This window comes from Corvus brachyrhynchos, unplaced genomic scaffold, assembly GCF_000691975.1.
Source record: "Corvus brachyrhynchos isolate BGI_N302 unplaced genomic scaffold, ASM69197v1 scaffold10, whole genome shotgun sequence".
Lineage (NCBI taxonomy): Eukaryota > Metazoa > Chordata > Aves > Passeriformes > Corvidae > Corvus > Corvus brachyrhynchos.
This window is the reverse complement of record NW_008236180.1, coordinates 1944724-1959895: the sequence shown is the minus strand read 5'-3', so window position 1 is coordinate 1959895 and position 15172 is coordinate 1944724. Positions and strand designations below refer to the sequence as shown.

The following is a 15172-nucleotide window of genomic DNA, read 5'->3' as shown; positions in this document are numbered from 1 at the left end:
GGCTACGCCGGCTGCCTCTGCATCACCTATTTGCAGTACCTGGGCATCAACATCTCCGCCTGGTCCATCGCCGCCTTCACGGTGGAGCGGTACATCGCCATCTGCCACGCCATCAAGGCACAGCTCCTGTGCACCGTGTCCCGCGCCAAGCGCATCATCGCCTCGCTGTGGCTCTTCACCTCCCTCTATTGCCTCATGTGGTTCTTCCTGGTGGACACGACCCAGGTCACCTTCTCGGATGGGGCGCAGGTCATCTGTGGCTACCGGGTCTCCAGAAGCCTTTACATGCCCATTTACTTCTTGGATTTTGCTGTCTTTTACGTCATCCCACTGGGGCTGGCAACTGTCCTCTACGGCCTCATTGCCCGCATCCTCTTCGTGAGCCCGCTGCCCGGCACCCCGCAGCATTCCTTCCTGGGCTCCATGCACCAGGGCAGCTCCCTCAAGCTCTCCTGCCGGGGCAGCAGGGGCGCCCTGAGCTCCCGCAAGCAGGTAGGGGCTCCCCTGTGCTGGGCACGCCGGGCTGCAGGCAGCACTGCCAGGGGCTCAGGGCTTTGAGGGGCATTCTGGCAGGGGGCGAGGTGCCACAATACTTTCCTTCCCTTTGTGGAGGAAGTGGGGAGTATTGGTTTGCTGCAAAGAAACCCCTCAAGCCCAGCTGGGATCCGGCAGCACAGATGGGCTCTCCCTGCTTTGGTCGGGCTTGGTAGAGCAGGACAGGGCTTCAGCCGGGGAGAGGCAGGAGTGCAGGTACTTTGCTGGCTAATTAACTACTGATTGCCTCCCCGAGGAGGACAGGGCTGGCTCACCTTATGCTCACTTCTCAGACAGCGTCCCGTGCAGGTGAACTCAGATTTAAGGGAGCAGAGGGAAGGAAAAGCTGTCTTCCCCCGGAGCACAGCCCTGGCTGCAGGCCCCCAGTCCCTGCAGCTGGGGGAGTCACCTCGGTGTCACAGTGGTGTGTTTGCATTTCGGTGATTCCTGTGTCCCTCAGCTGCCTGCTGTCTCCCCAGTCCTTCTCTCCCACCTCCTTCTGTCCTCATTGCTCGTCCTCCTCTGTTCACATGGACAACCACGGCCTTGTGTCCCATCTCTTTGGACAGGTCAGTATCTAGACACGGGACAGTCCCATTCTGAATAGGCAGATGCTATTTTAAGGAAAGGGCTGAACCTGGGAGTTTGGCTTGAGTGCTTGACATCACTAATTCTGTTGTGATTTCCAGATAGCCCAAAGTAGACTTCAGCCTGCCCTAAAGTCCTCATGTTTCCAGCTCAGTATCTTATTGCCTGTCTTGCACAGGAACGTCCATTCCCCAGGAGAGACGAGTCAGGGTCACAGAGGGGAAGCAAACAGCGCAGAGAACGTGTATTTCTTCATTAACTTCTAAATCTTTCCAGTTCAGCTTTTTCTCCCTTTTTCTCTAGCACTGAAAGGTTTAAAGCAAGTGCTGGCTTCTTCCAAACCATTTGCCTGCTCTCCCATGGCCACTGGCTGCTGCCAGAGCCTTGGGCAGGGTGTTCGGCAGCGAGAGCTCTCTACTGGTCCGTGGATGTCTCCTTCTAGGGCAGCTGCTGGAGGGGCTGGGGGGGCTGTGCCTCTCCCCCTGCAGTGCTGTGCTGTGGAGTGGCACAGGGTGCTCCAGCATCATTAGGACAAGTGGCCGTTGGGGCAGGATGATGGGCATTCCAGCTCCTGGAAACATCTTGTGCTCTCTTTACTGTTACATCAGGAGTTTACTCGAGATTGTCATTACCTCCCAAAATATCTTGGCATGCAAAGACTTCCCGTGAACAGCCTGACATCACAGTGCTGGCATCATAAGGAATAAAGATGGCACTAAGTTTTTAAAGTGTAAAGCAGTTTTCCAGGGCTTCCAGTTGGTGGCTGTGTGTAGCTTTGGAGGTCTCTCTGACCAGAGTACAGCACTGACATCAGCATTCCTTCCCTTTCCTCTCTTTATAGGGGAACTGGCTCTTCCGGACCCCATGCCCAGAGTTCCCTGGGAAGGTTCTGAAGGGGCTATCTCATAGGTGCCCATTTTTCTCCCTTGCCTGGATGGATGGGGGAGTTCTTCTGTGGCTGTGCTCCTACACAGCCCCAGAACTGCACTGCTTTTGGGGTGTGAAGATGCTGCTGTTTTCTCACCGGTGCTTCTAAAGGCACCTAAGTCCAGAGCAGGACAACACAAGGTGTGAGCTTTGCTGTACTTATCACTTCTACAAACACTTCCAAGTCCGTATTTCATCTCCCAGAGAGGGACCACTAGAGGGAGTGGGATTCCTCAAAAAAGGATGTACAACTCAGGATGATGGTGCAGGAACAAGGAGGGAGGATACTGGCTGGGGAGAAGCATCTGTGGCTTCCCGGACAGGGACAGAGGCTGGACACAGCTTTGTGAGACACCACTTGTACATTCTCTCATATCTTTCCCAAAAGGCAACAAACTGTGGCAGCAAACAAGCTTCACCCAGCACTCACTGTAGCACTGCACGGTCTTATTTTTGGAAGTGTCCTCACATTTCCATTAAACCACACACAGCAAACTCCTTCTATTTTGGCCTCAGCTTGGTAATAGTCCCAGGGAAACTTTTGTTGCCACTACTAATGACCCCCGGTTTCTACTCACGGCATTGAAGGAAGGCATAGTTTCTTTTGATGAAGTAAAAAAGCACTCCAAGAAAAGCTGAGAGACACTAAATGTGATCTCAGTGCTTATGTCCATATTAAGAACTGGATTATTGCACAACTCCCCTTCTGACTTTTGAAACACCACTGCCTAGATATGCATGTGGCATCAGTGTTTAGTCATACTTTCCTCCTTGGGGACGTGTGTATTTTATTAGTATTTGTTGGAGGAGGATTGCCACTTACCAGAAATTGCTGTTGAAATTATTAGGATGGCTGGTGTTTCAGTGCAAAACCCCAATTTCCTGAACAAGCTTATGTTGAGTTGAGGGCACTGAGTTCTCAGCTTCTTTTTGTTCCCAATATGTTTATGTAGTACCTCCCTAGTGTGCCAAAAATTAAAGTAACCCATGGCCAGTAGCTAAGTAACCCCTATATCAGCACAAGTAGTATAGGATTCCTGACAGTCTCCTCTGCTCCCAGGGTTGCTCTGTACCAGGAGCCTATTCCCTGGAACAATATAGGTGGTGTAGGAAACCAGGAAACCCTAGAGAAGGAGATGAGGTATATCCCATGACAACCCTAAGACTGAGGTCTCCACCTTTAGACAAGTATTTTCCCTATTCATTTACTTTTATGTAAAATTTTCAAATTTGCTTTCTGGTACAGAAATTCCCATGGTTATCCCAGCCCATTTCCAGGATGGTGAATACTTTTTCTAAAGAGTTTTAAAGGGTCTTCAGTAATAGATGAAAACCTAAAATTTCAGGTTTTATTTATGCAAAATGATTTCCTGATTAAAATGGTTTCAGCAAGAAATAGCTGAAATAGCTTGGGTGTTTCTTTTAAATGCTTAGAGAGAGAAGCTAGCTGTCTGTACCACTTCTCCAGGTGGGAAATTCTGCTGGAGATTTAGCACCATCTGGCTATTTCTCTTTTTGCATCTCCCCACCATCAAGGTGACCAAGATGCTGGCTGTCGTGGTGGCCCTCTTTGCCGTGCTGTGGCTGCCTTACCGCACGCTGGTGGTGGTGAACTCCTTCGTGGACCCTCCGTACCTGAACACCTGGTTCCTCCTCTTCTGCCGCCTGTGCATCTACCTGAACAGTGCCATCAACCCCATCATCTACAGTCTCATGTCACAGAAGTTCAGGGCCGCCTTTAGGAAGTTATACAAGTGCCAGGAGAAGAGTGCTGAGCACCCTGCCCCGTCCACCACCCCGGTGTACTACAGCGCTGCGAAGGACTGTTCCCATGACAGCTCTGACCACAACCTCACCAAACAGGAGGATCTGAGCAGGCTCCCTGCACCTGCAAAGAAGAACAAACAAATCCTGTGAGCCTGAAACAATGCAGGCAGTGGGAGCTATGCAGCGTACCCACTGTGCTGGGAGAGTGCCAAGAGGAATTGCTTTGGCATTGCAGCGAGCGTCATTCAATACTTCTTCAGGGCATTTAACAAAACATACCGTTATAGGCCAATTAATTTGCTTGTCCTTAACGCTAATTTATTCTTGTTTGGTGAAGCATTAGGCACATGTCAATATTTAGCATCTCTAAAGCATCCATTGTTAAATATAGCAGTGAAACCCTGTTTTGTGTTACATGCAAGTGCTGAGCTAGGCCAAAGCATTGAAAGGAATCCCAGGAACAGAAGGGCATTCAAGAAAAAATTATACCTCTTTTTAGAGTGAGTCTCTCCCACCTAAACTGACATGCCTGTAACACAGACACCCCATGGAAGCTGCTCCTCTGGAGTCCTTTTGAAATTAGTGGGGACAATTAGGCACTTCCACGTGTCTCCTCTCATCTCAACACATTCCTGCAAGGAATGCACATCCCTACAGAGGAGATGAATACCTCCAAGATGTGAGGCCATTGGCTGTAAAGGGACTCTCGGGGGAGACTCCTACATCAGGAGTAACCAAATTTGGGTGCCACGAACCTCATGCCATGTCTCTGGAAACATTGCTGGTAGCACAGAAACCCAAGGTCCAGACTAGTTGGATTTGCTACAATGAACAAACTAATAATGAAAGAACTAGTAAGTGAGTGTTTCCTAATGTAACAGAAGTACTTCCAGCATTGTGGTCTGAGTTTCTTTTGGATAACTTTATCTTTCCTGTCCAGATCCCTCTGGTTGCTTCAGCTGGAAACTGTACTCTTGTCCTGTAATCCCCAGGGTGGTGTAGCCATGTACCGTAAAGCAGTGTTGCTCTCTGCCCCAGCTACAGTTGCATTTCAACGGCAGGTGAAGAAATTCTCTTATTTCCTGGGAATAACTTGTGAAGTCCATTAAGTGTTTTGTGATTAGTGACACAAATATTTATTGCTGCTGTCATCTTGTAAGCAAAGTAGATATTCATACTCTGCAGCACCCAGGAAACCCGTCCAAGGACACTTGCCCCAGACTCGCAAGAGACTATCTGGACTATGAGTAAAATCAAGATTACACATGAGCCAAACCCTAGGGCTATTGCCAAATAAAACAAGTGTCTGCCACCCATAAACCTCAAGTGACTGTGAAGTATTACTTGAACAGCCAGTGCAGCCTCACTAGTCAACACTGGCTTTCACCAAACCATAATGTTAAAAGAGCTCAGAATTTTGCATCCACTCGGGAAAATATGTGTGTGATATTTTTATGAGCACAAGATGTTAATTAACCATTCTGCATCTACAGGAAATCACTTTGCTGGGTGAGTCAGGACAAGACCTCAACTCCCCTCAATGTGTTGGAACTGTCCAGGACCTATTTTGTTGTATTTAGGGAGGTTGTGCATGTATGATTATTATATTGCATGTTATTCAACCATCTCTGTTGCCCCAAAAATAGCTATGAGGGAAGAGAATATTGGCTTTTTGCAATTATTTTAAACATAATGAATTTGGAATGTAAGGATTCATGCTATTTTTGCACTGTTTTGTGTATATCGTGAGTTTAGGAACAGAGTTCATATATATTGCTGTTAAAAAAGCTCTGCACAGAGATTTGGGATTTACTTCTTGAAGAAAATGGAGGTGTTTTTGATAACATGTGAAGATTTGCTTGTAACCATCATTTTTGTAGTACAGACTTCTTTTTCCTCTTAGAACAGGATTTTGCTTAGCAGCTCAGAGCAAGCCATTGATAAAAGCATCAGCAGACAAACAGAGCAGTAAGGATCAGGGTAAGGTGGAGGAGGGGGAAGGGGATCCCTGGGTGACTCCTGGTGCCTCCCTGGGGCCTTGAGCACAGGCAGCACCTTTCTGGGGATGGGCTGCCCTGCATCCTCCAGCCCTTCACCCTGAACTGTGAGTGCAGAGAGCTGCATGTGGGAAGAGGATTTACTGTTGGAGCTTGGAAACCCACCTGCAGCCCGACCCAAGGCATTTCTCAGGCATGGGATGTGCAGTTTGACAGATGGCCTTGATGTCTGCGAACACAAGGAGCAGCTTAATTCTGAAGCATCTCCAGCAGGATGTTTTCCACCTCATCATCACATTTTCTATCTTCACTCTTCCCCTTTGTGCTTCTCCCCCCAGACACAGACACCCTAAAAGCACTATACTCTTAATTAAATTCAGCCTCAGGCCAACAGCTAATTGATAGTTCTGAAATATTTGTTCAACATACGTGCGATACAATTAAAATTGAATCTCTTCTCCTGTTTCTACTCTTAGCTGCCAAGTACTGCATGACCCTTCGCTATTTTTTGAGAAGTAATGGGCGGATAAATTCTCCTGGAACCATGAGATCTCCAACAAATGCACCAGAGCGTTAAACTCTGTAGATGAGGAATGAGTTCCTGCTCCTTCCCCCGCATGTGTTCTGACACTTAGGAGGACTGAGAGACTTTTAGGTGGAAGTGGAGGCAGAAGGTCAGCACTCAGCTTGCTAAGGAGATGCTGGTTGAGAGGACAGGCAGCTTCATGTGCTAGGAATAAATCACTAGCAGAAAGGAATTTAAAGAAATAACTCATCACTTCCTTTGGATATTCAGGGTCTGAATAAAAACCTTAGTTCCTTATAAGAAATCAGAGAGCTCTCTTGAAGCTTCAGCCTGCATTACCTTGTACCTTGCAACATCCCACCCTGCTTGTAAAGTCTCAAGCTGTATTTTACCCTCAGCATTTATTTGTCTCAACAGCATGAGTGTGGGCTGTGAGTTTATAAACATGCCAGCAAATAAAGAATCTATTGCTCCTAAGTAATTTACTGCATTGAAGTGCAACTCAACATGATCTAACCTGTTACTCTCCTAATTAAAGCTCATTATTTCTAACCTCTGACCTTTCAGGGGTTGTTAACCTGGTAAAACACCATCTGGTTTCTTCAATTACAAACAAGTAAGTCCCCTGGCAGGAGAGGAGGGATCTGGCAGTTCTGCAGAGCACGGGAGTGACGGGAAGAATTTGTGAGTAGAGCAGAGGGGGGGATGGGGGAGGCAGAGGCTTGGGGAAGAGCTGATGGGAGAGTGGTGAGTGAAGTCTCTGGGCCTGAAGAACCACAGGCTGGCTGAAGCTCTGGCATTCCTCAGGGAGTTTCAGTTTAGGAGACACCACATCCACCACGTTTACCTGAGCTGGGCTGGTCCCAGTGACAGAGGCCACACAGTAACTGCCACTATGCAGGGCATGGATGGGACCTCAGCAAGGGTTATTTACTCAGGCAAAACACGAGTTTAAGTAATTTATCAAAATCCGTAGTTAAAGCCCCAATCAGATTGTCTGCTTACTTTGTCTCTAGATTTGGGTGGTGGGAAATTTGGGGAAATAGGGCATCTATGCCTGTGTCAGAGGAGAGTGACCGTGCAGGTGGTTTTTTGGGAGAGCCTCTCCCTTATGATACTGGCCAGCACTCTGAAAGCCAGCCTGCCCCTGGGGCCACATTACAGATTAACCCACAAAATACCAGCTAAAGTATTAATTTTAATCCCTAAAATTTTAAACCCTAAAAAAAGGGATTAAAATACCATGAGGGCACCCAGCACCTCCCTGCAACCAGAACAGGCTTCTACTCTGTGGTACTAGACCTTGTTACTGTGATAAAATAGTGGTACCTTTAAATGAATAATATTCAGATCACCAAAGTGGATGCTGAGCAATTGTTTAAATTTTTAAGAGCCACAAAAAATGGTGGACCACACATTAAGGAAAGAATTGGATGCAGCCCTTTTTTCAATCTGGTCTGGCCCAGCTGCTTCTTTGAACTAATTAGTTCAAGCAGATCACAATTAAAGAGCTGCTAATAAAATCTGGGGATAGTCCTACAGCAATATCAATGTAATCACTCACAGTTATTTGTTTATTTTGTAATTCCTGTTTCCCAAGGCTTCTGGAGGGCTCTTTGGCCAGCCCTGCCCACAGACCTGCCTCAGGGCTTGCACTCTGGGGTTGCTCCTCAGGACTCCTCAAACCAAGGCAGGAGTTCCAGGCATGCCCTGGGGCACACAGGATCAAAGCTTGCCAGTCCTGTGGGACTGACTTTAATTTACTAAAATACCCTCAATTTAGCAGTTAACCAGCCCTACACATTTCTGCCCTGCCAGGGTCTAAATGAAGACTTCAATGGGAGGGCATTTCCTGTGCCCCAAATCTGGGGTGCTCTCTGCCCCAGGGAGGGAATGTGATGGCAACACCACAGGTCCCTGTGCTACGGGTGATGGGCAGAAGTATTAAGGACACTCTGTGCTTTATAATTGCTGAATTTTCTTCAATAATCACCTTATGAATTGGGCTCTGAGTGTGCTGTTTCTATAGAGACAGGGGATGTTGTGAGTGCACCAGTGGTCGCTCACTGCTCTTCCAATAGGGAATCAATGCCTGAAAACACAAGCTGGGAAGCCTATAAAAACTTTACCCTCTTCAGGAGAAGGCCCTGGGATGGTCCTGGTGCTCACATGGTTTTGAGGTCCTCAGCAAGGGCCCAGTGGGCTCCGAAGCAGGCTGATCCTGTCCTTGTGAGCACGGTGTGGGTGGTTGCTCAGTGGAAGTAAATTAAAAGTGACTTCTTCCAGCAGTGCCAGCATTTCTGGCATAAGAGGACAGGAGAGGGTGGCCACAGTAAGGCCCCTTGCTGCCAGCCCCGAGCTGGGCATGGGATGCCCTTGCTGGTGGTGTCTGTTCCCTGATGCATTAATGCTCCTGGGACTCAAGCTAGCTTCCTCCAGGAAGGGTCCTAAAGCAAAGGCGGTGGTGTGGAGCCAGACCCATTCCTTCCTCCCGGGCCAGGAAGGAGCACAGGAACCCTTCTGCACATTTCAGCACCTTCTCAATGTCAGGGTCACCTTCACCCCAGCTCTGACCCTTCTACTTGTGCAAAGATGAGGACCAAAAGAGAGGGTTGCTCCTGAGAGCCCCCATGCCCCACAAGAATGGTGGAGGACAGCATGGCTGTCCCCAGGATGCCTGAGCAGGTCACTGTCAAAGGACACTGGGGCTCAGATTGCACCTTTCCTCACACCAGTGGAGGGTAAGGCTCCTGCCCTTCGACACAGGATCAGGCCAGTGCCTTTAGCCTGGTTCTCACATATCAGACACCTCCCTGCCTGCACTTGGGGACACTTGGCTGAACACTGTGGGGAGGTTATCCCTAAAACCAGCAGCTATTGAGGCAGAGAGCCCAGCACTGTTCCCCCTCCCCTGGGGAAGGTGCAGTCTTTTTGTTCCGCCTTTATTAATACTTTTAAAGCAATGTGTTATTGCTTCAGCAGCAGGCCCACCTTCCTCCCGGCTGCCTCTGATACATGAGCCAAAGACCTGCTCCATTCATCAGCCTGAGATTTATGAGGTGCACAAGGCTCCAGTTACCCTGTTGCCCTCAGCTGATGAATGAGATGTAGCTGGTTCCTTCCATACCAGAAGCAAAGCAAGCCCAGAGGAGAGTAAAGCCATAATTTCATCAAACTCAGCTGCTTAGGTCTCTACCAGGGCATGAAATCTTCTGCCACGAGACCCCTCACACCCACAGAAGCTAGGGGCAGCACTCCTGCCCATGAAGGCTGAGCCTGCGTCCCACCAGTCGCTCTGCACAGTCCGGCTTTGTTCATGTGAGACACTCCAGAAATAGAAAAAGGGTTGAAGGTTTCAGCTACTCTGGATTCCTCAGGCCCCAGGGCCCTGCTGCCCTGGGCTGGTGCTGGGCTCTGGTCTTCCATCCTCCCCCATAAATGACCCAGCTGCCATTTCCCTCTACCTCGTGCCTGGCTTTCCTCTCACCCAGGCTGTTTTAAGAGGCTGAGCGAGAGGATGGGGCACAGGCAGTGGAGAATCACTCCTCCCCAAAGCCAGGAGGAGCAGCCAGTGACACACAGCTCGGAATGAACTTGGCAGCAGCCCTGGGGTCGGGAGGCAGCAAAGGGACCTGTCAGCAGCCCTGGGCAGGCTCTGGGCCAGCAAGCTGCCTTTCCTCCTGGCCCTGTGCAACCCCTGCCAGAGGCCAGCACGATGGGAGCACATGGAGTGTGCTCAGAGAGTCGCAGGGTCCTTAAAGGCTGCCTAAAAGCAGTTAGTGAAAACAACTCTCTTTGCAAAGTACCCCCATCAATAAAAAAATGCAAAATTTTGAAACAGGTAATTAGGAAAAAGCTAAAAAATATCCCGATGCCACCAATGAAATTCTGCACTACTCTATCCTCTAAGACTGAAATGAATGCATCAACATGGAAAGAAACCTGGAGATTCCCCTGCAAAAATCCACACGGATAGAGTGAGCAGATAACTGTTTATTATTGCACATAATCCAGCAGAACAACCGACAGAAAACTCTGGACAGTAGTACACAGATTGTAGTAAACAGCTTGCAAAATCTGTGATGAAGGTATTTTTGTGTGAAGAGTGAAAGGTATCTGCATCTTTGTAAGACCTGAAAAGTATAACACAAAATCCTAGTCAGTTTTGAAAGCATGCAGTTTGAGGTAAATCTGGTATTTTGCATCTAAGAAAATGAAATCCCTAAGGGGCTCTCTCTCTGTGTATATATATCCATATCTCAGTGCAATATGGATACAGTTATACGTCACATAAAAGCAAATCTACCTACTATTCTCAGAAGGCTACTAGAAGGAAAGCACATTACCAAGTGCATATCACATGCATAAAAAATAGCAGGGGGAAGGAATTACCTTAGCACTGTTGAAAAATATCCATTTTTGTGCTTAGTGATAAATAAAAGCCCCTCAGGTCTCTCAATGGAAATTGTCTTGGTGGTGAATAAAAGCAGTTGGCATATTGAAACTGCAGAGTTGGCAAGCGAATGCCAGCAAATGGAGATAAAATGTCAAAGGCAGCAGAGCCTGGGGTTTGCAATACATTTATATTTAAGGAGAGGAAAAAAAAAAAGAAAAGAAGCAAATTGCTACTAAACTATGCTCTGTGGAAGTGTAGATGATGCTGCACAGCTTTCTCAGGACTGGTACAGCCACATGGCTTTTAGGAAAGGATCACATTCACTTCTCCCACACTTAATACCACATATTTGCTACTGTGGCAATGTTCCTGAGCTGAATAAGGTTAAAAAATAGACTTGGTTCACAAAGAAAAGTACTGAATTATTCTCACTCTCTTATGCCATAACTAGAGTAGATAAATTAGGCAGGTTTTGCCCCGTGTCTCCAGTGAGTGTAAATCCCTGTGTGTCTGCCACTCCGTCTCTGAAATCCTTTCAGGCTGACCTTTGAATCAGACCGGGCATCGGTTTTTTTCCTTAACTATCATTTCCCCATTCTTTCCAGTCCAACAAGGTTTTCCCACCCAGTCCTGTGCTGTGGGACTTCAGGATACACAGAGGTGCACAACCAACTATAAATAACATCTCTGATTATCTTAAAAAGGGATAGAAAATAAACATTGCTCTTAAAAGAAGGAAGAAACACGTCCAAGCACTCAGTCTCACACTAAACTGTAACTTCATCTGTGCTGACTTTCTAAGCTCGCACTGCCAAGGATCAGAGCAGATCATGGTGGACAATCTCTTTCCAAAGGTCACTCCCTGTCACAGATTTGGGAAAATCGGTGCAAATCACCCAGGCCTCTCAGCCTCGCACACACGAGCAACAGCCACAACTGCCCCACTGTACTCTGCCACTGCTGAAAGCCTGGCTGCTGCGTATTTCTGAGCCCAACACCCAAATAAACTGCAGTCACTCACATCTCTGCACCTTTTTCCTCTCAGGAATAAGGTAACCTCTCCCACGACAGCCACCCTGCATCCTCTGGCTGGAAAGTTGTTCGTTCAGTGCAGTGAGAGCCCAGGACCCCCCTGCAGCCTGGCACACCAAGGGGAGTAACCTGCAGGTGTACGGAGGCATTTTCAGCAAGAACCTCCTTGTCACTGTAACTCACAACATTTTCTTAGAAAAAAAGGAGTAAAGGGACAAATTCAGCACACCTTCCTTTCCCGTTACACTGGGAAGCCACCCACTGCAAGACGCTTCTGTGCAGAGCATTGTTGGTGGCAGGAGAGCACTTGGATGGTGCCTGGTCCCAAAACAGGCCCCATCTCCACCCAGAGCACCCCCACAGGCACCAACAGCCTTGGATCCACCAGTCCCTCACACCCCACCCCGCGGCCCCATCTGTGGTGCATCGGCCGCCACGGGCAGGACTCGGGTCACACTTCAACAAGCCCAATTTCAACTTGCTCCCCCTCTCAGTCCTCCATACATGGAAAATGATGCCAGGTGACAGGGGAAAGGAAAGACTTTTTGTTCATCCCTTCGGATGACTTCCAAGCATGGAGAGCAGCATCGTCCACCCCGAGCCATGGCACAGCTCTCATGAGTCATTCTGGTTGCTGTATTGCCTCATCTCCATGCCACGGATGGTAATCTTTGGAAAATCTCCGACACCGAGTCAACCAAGGGAGTTACAGAACACATCAGTGTGAATGCATGAGACCTTCTCACTCATTTTCCTACAGCTACAGATAAATCCCCCATCCCTGGCATGGCAGGACAGTTGATGGCTTTGGTGAGAATAATTTAAGGCAACTGCTATTTTATACAAAGAAGAGGAGACCACAGTGCAGAAACCCTGGCTTTTCCTTGGTAGATTGTAGAGGCCAGCCACAGCCTGGGAGCAGGAAACTGAACTGATCTTCAGACGCTCTCATTTAAGGTTGATGTTTGCAATGCAACCTTAGGATTGTCCTCCTCAAGTCCTCCTCTTAGGTGTTTCCAGGTGGCTGAGCTTTAATCCTCGCCAAGGTCTGAGGTCTCCGCCAGCAGCAACGCCTGGCCGAACACAGATAAATGGGAAAGTCAAGGGAGAGCAAAACACGTGACCAACACATTACCACCGCTGTCTGCAAGGCTTTCACCTGTGCAGGCTGAGTGAGACTAATAACATGACAGAAAGCAGTGCCCAGCAGAGCAGTTTTGTTCCCCTCAGGAAGGCAGCCCAACATCCCCACAGGGGCTTGGGAGGTGCCTCTTGTGTTATGTTCACATGAGGCTCAAGGGTCAGGTTCAGCCTTGACAGCGGATTTTTTTGAAATATTTGAGCCCAAGGTGACAAAAATCTTGTGCAAGCTCAGGACACATTCCTGTCTATAGGAGTCCCACAAGCATGAGAAACCTCACAAGATTTTATTGCCACCAAATCCAAATGCAAACCCTTACCCCAGTTCAAGTGGAAAGCCTGAGTGAGATCCAGTTTAACCTTATAGACGTTTTGGCTCATGTTTAGTAAAACAATTACTAAACCACAGTAACAACCACTGAAGAACTAGCACTGGTGCAATTAAAGCTGCAGATTTCACAATTTCATATTTTCTATGTGTTCTTGCCTCTTGCTGGTCTGAGCAACAAGAAATACTACAATGCATGATTTACCTGGCAGCAGCCACGGTGGAACAGCAAATTGAAAGTGTTTCTTGAAGTGTATTTGCAGCAAACAAATTTCAAATTTAACATCACACACTCTTGCACTGGAAGTCTCACCCCATGAAACACGCCCATGGTATTGGGAAGGCAAAACTATATGATGCAACTGTATCCCACCAACACAGTCTATGTTCTTAATTCTGAGAAAATTTATTAAATAATTTCATGCAATAATTTTACTACATTTTATGAAAAGTGAGTCAACCTTAAAACATCCAGTGACATCTACAAATTGAGGATAAAATCTCATTCTGCTTCTTACCTTGTTCAAGAGGCTCATCATGTCAAAAAATGTACAAATAGGATGGCCAGACCAATGTTCAGTAAGATGACCATGCAGATCACAATTGTGTTAGGTCCCTGAAGGAAAAATCCGAAACAGAGTATTACACACCACAGCTCCAGGGGAGGAGACAGACACAGATGGATTCTGCTGTTCAAAAATACTGCAATCACCCCCTCCTGGTGCACTGAAATCTGGCACTTAACAACCAGCCTGAATTTCAAACTAGTGGAATGTTTATTCTATCCTATTCTTACTTCTTCCCTATAAATTCATTTGAAGAAGGTTAAATCAGGCTTCTTTTGCAGTTAAATTAGATTAAAGGAGACCCTGACCACAGGAACATGAACTGCTGATCCCATGTCAAGCTGCTCCTCCCAACTCCCTTCTCCATCCACATTGCCTGTGTTTGTAACATTGCCATTTTTAATATCATAGAATCATAGAATGCTTTGGTTTGTAAGGGGACCTTGAAGATCATCTATTTCCAAACCCCAATGAACCTATGTGAGATTGCTGTAATTTCAGACCAAAGTATTTCCAAGCTGTGCTTTTCTAAAGTCACATTGGAATCATTCACATCCAAAGGGCTGCAAGATGGGACTCAGAAGGCTAATAAAATGTCTGGGTTTCCAGCTGTATTTGCTAAGAGCAAAACTGAGTTTCAGTGACTGTAGTTTAAACCTGGGAAATTGGCTGGTGATTTAACACCACAGGTCAGCTCATGAGGTGCCCCTAGAGCAAAAAAAGTAAATATAACAGGTAAAAGAGAAACACACTCAAGCTTTTCCTGTTTTTTTTCCCCCCCAAACTTTCACATCCAAGTTGGCTGGTAATGGGGTGGGAAAAGAAGGTGAGAAAAGTGCATAGAATCAATTGGAAGATGCCTGGTTTTGTGCAAATTTTGAAATACGATGTGTCTGAAAGCATATCTGCACAGGTAAAGAGAGGAGGTCAAAACAGGAGGGTTATGAATGTCAGACCAAGCACCCAGGGCAAGGCAGGCTGGGAAGGTGGCACGACAGGGGGATACCAACACTCTCCTCCAGCGGGCTCTATGATCCCAAAAAGATCCTCCAGGAACCACACGGGGCCCACTGCAGCCCCAGGCCCGGGAGGTCTGCATCCCTCTGGGTCCTGCCAGACCTCATGGGGAACAATAAAGAGAAGGCAAATGTGGCTCCCAGGGGGCTCCCAGGGATGCCCCACATCACCTCTTCGCACTCCTCCGCCTTCTGTGCTGCCACCACTGCCGCTGCCTGGGCCGGGCCACGCTTGGCCCCTGCCTTGGGCTCCGTCCGGCCTGGTGCCCTGGCCTCAGTCTTCCTGTCGGCCGCGGGCTCAGCCCGGCCCACGGCCCTGCGCTCAGGGCTGGGCCGCTGCTGCGGCCCCCTTGGG

The 15172-nt window shown here is 47.9% G+C and overlaps 2 protein-coding genes across 2 annotated transcripts in view; one reads left to right on the top strand and one right to left on the bottom strand.

The window, feature by feature from the left end:
* LOC103617179 (thyrotropin-releasing hormone receptor) lies at nt 1-7340 on the top strand (the record flags this gene model as incomplete). Its single annotated transcript, XM_008635444.2, has 2 exons — nt 1-492; nt 3586-7340. Coding segments are annotated over 2 exons (873 nt in total), but the record flags the coding sequence as incomplete, so codon positions are not given.
* A 2972-nt stretch (nt 7341-10312) lies between these two features.
* The window catches only part of JPH2 (junctophilin 2), a 32867-nt gene continuing 28007 nt past the window's right edge, over nt 10313-15172 (bottom strand). The window contains exons 6-8 of the mRNA XM_017735473.1: nt 14989-15166; nt 13754-13851; nt 10313-12840 (exon numbers count right to left, since the gene is read on the bottom strand). Coding sequence (XP_017590962.1) covers nt 13771-13851; nt 14989-15166 — 259 coding nt within the window. The 3' untranslated portion in view covers nt 10313-12840; nt 13754-13770. The remainder of the gene's footprint in view (nt 12841-13753; nt 13852-14988; nt 15167-15172) is intronic.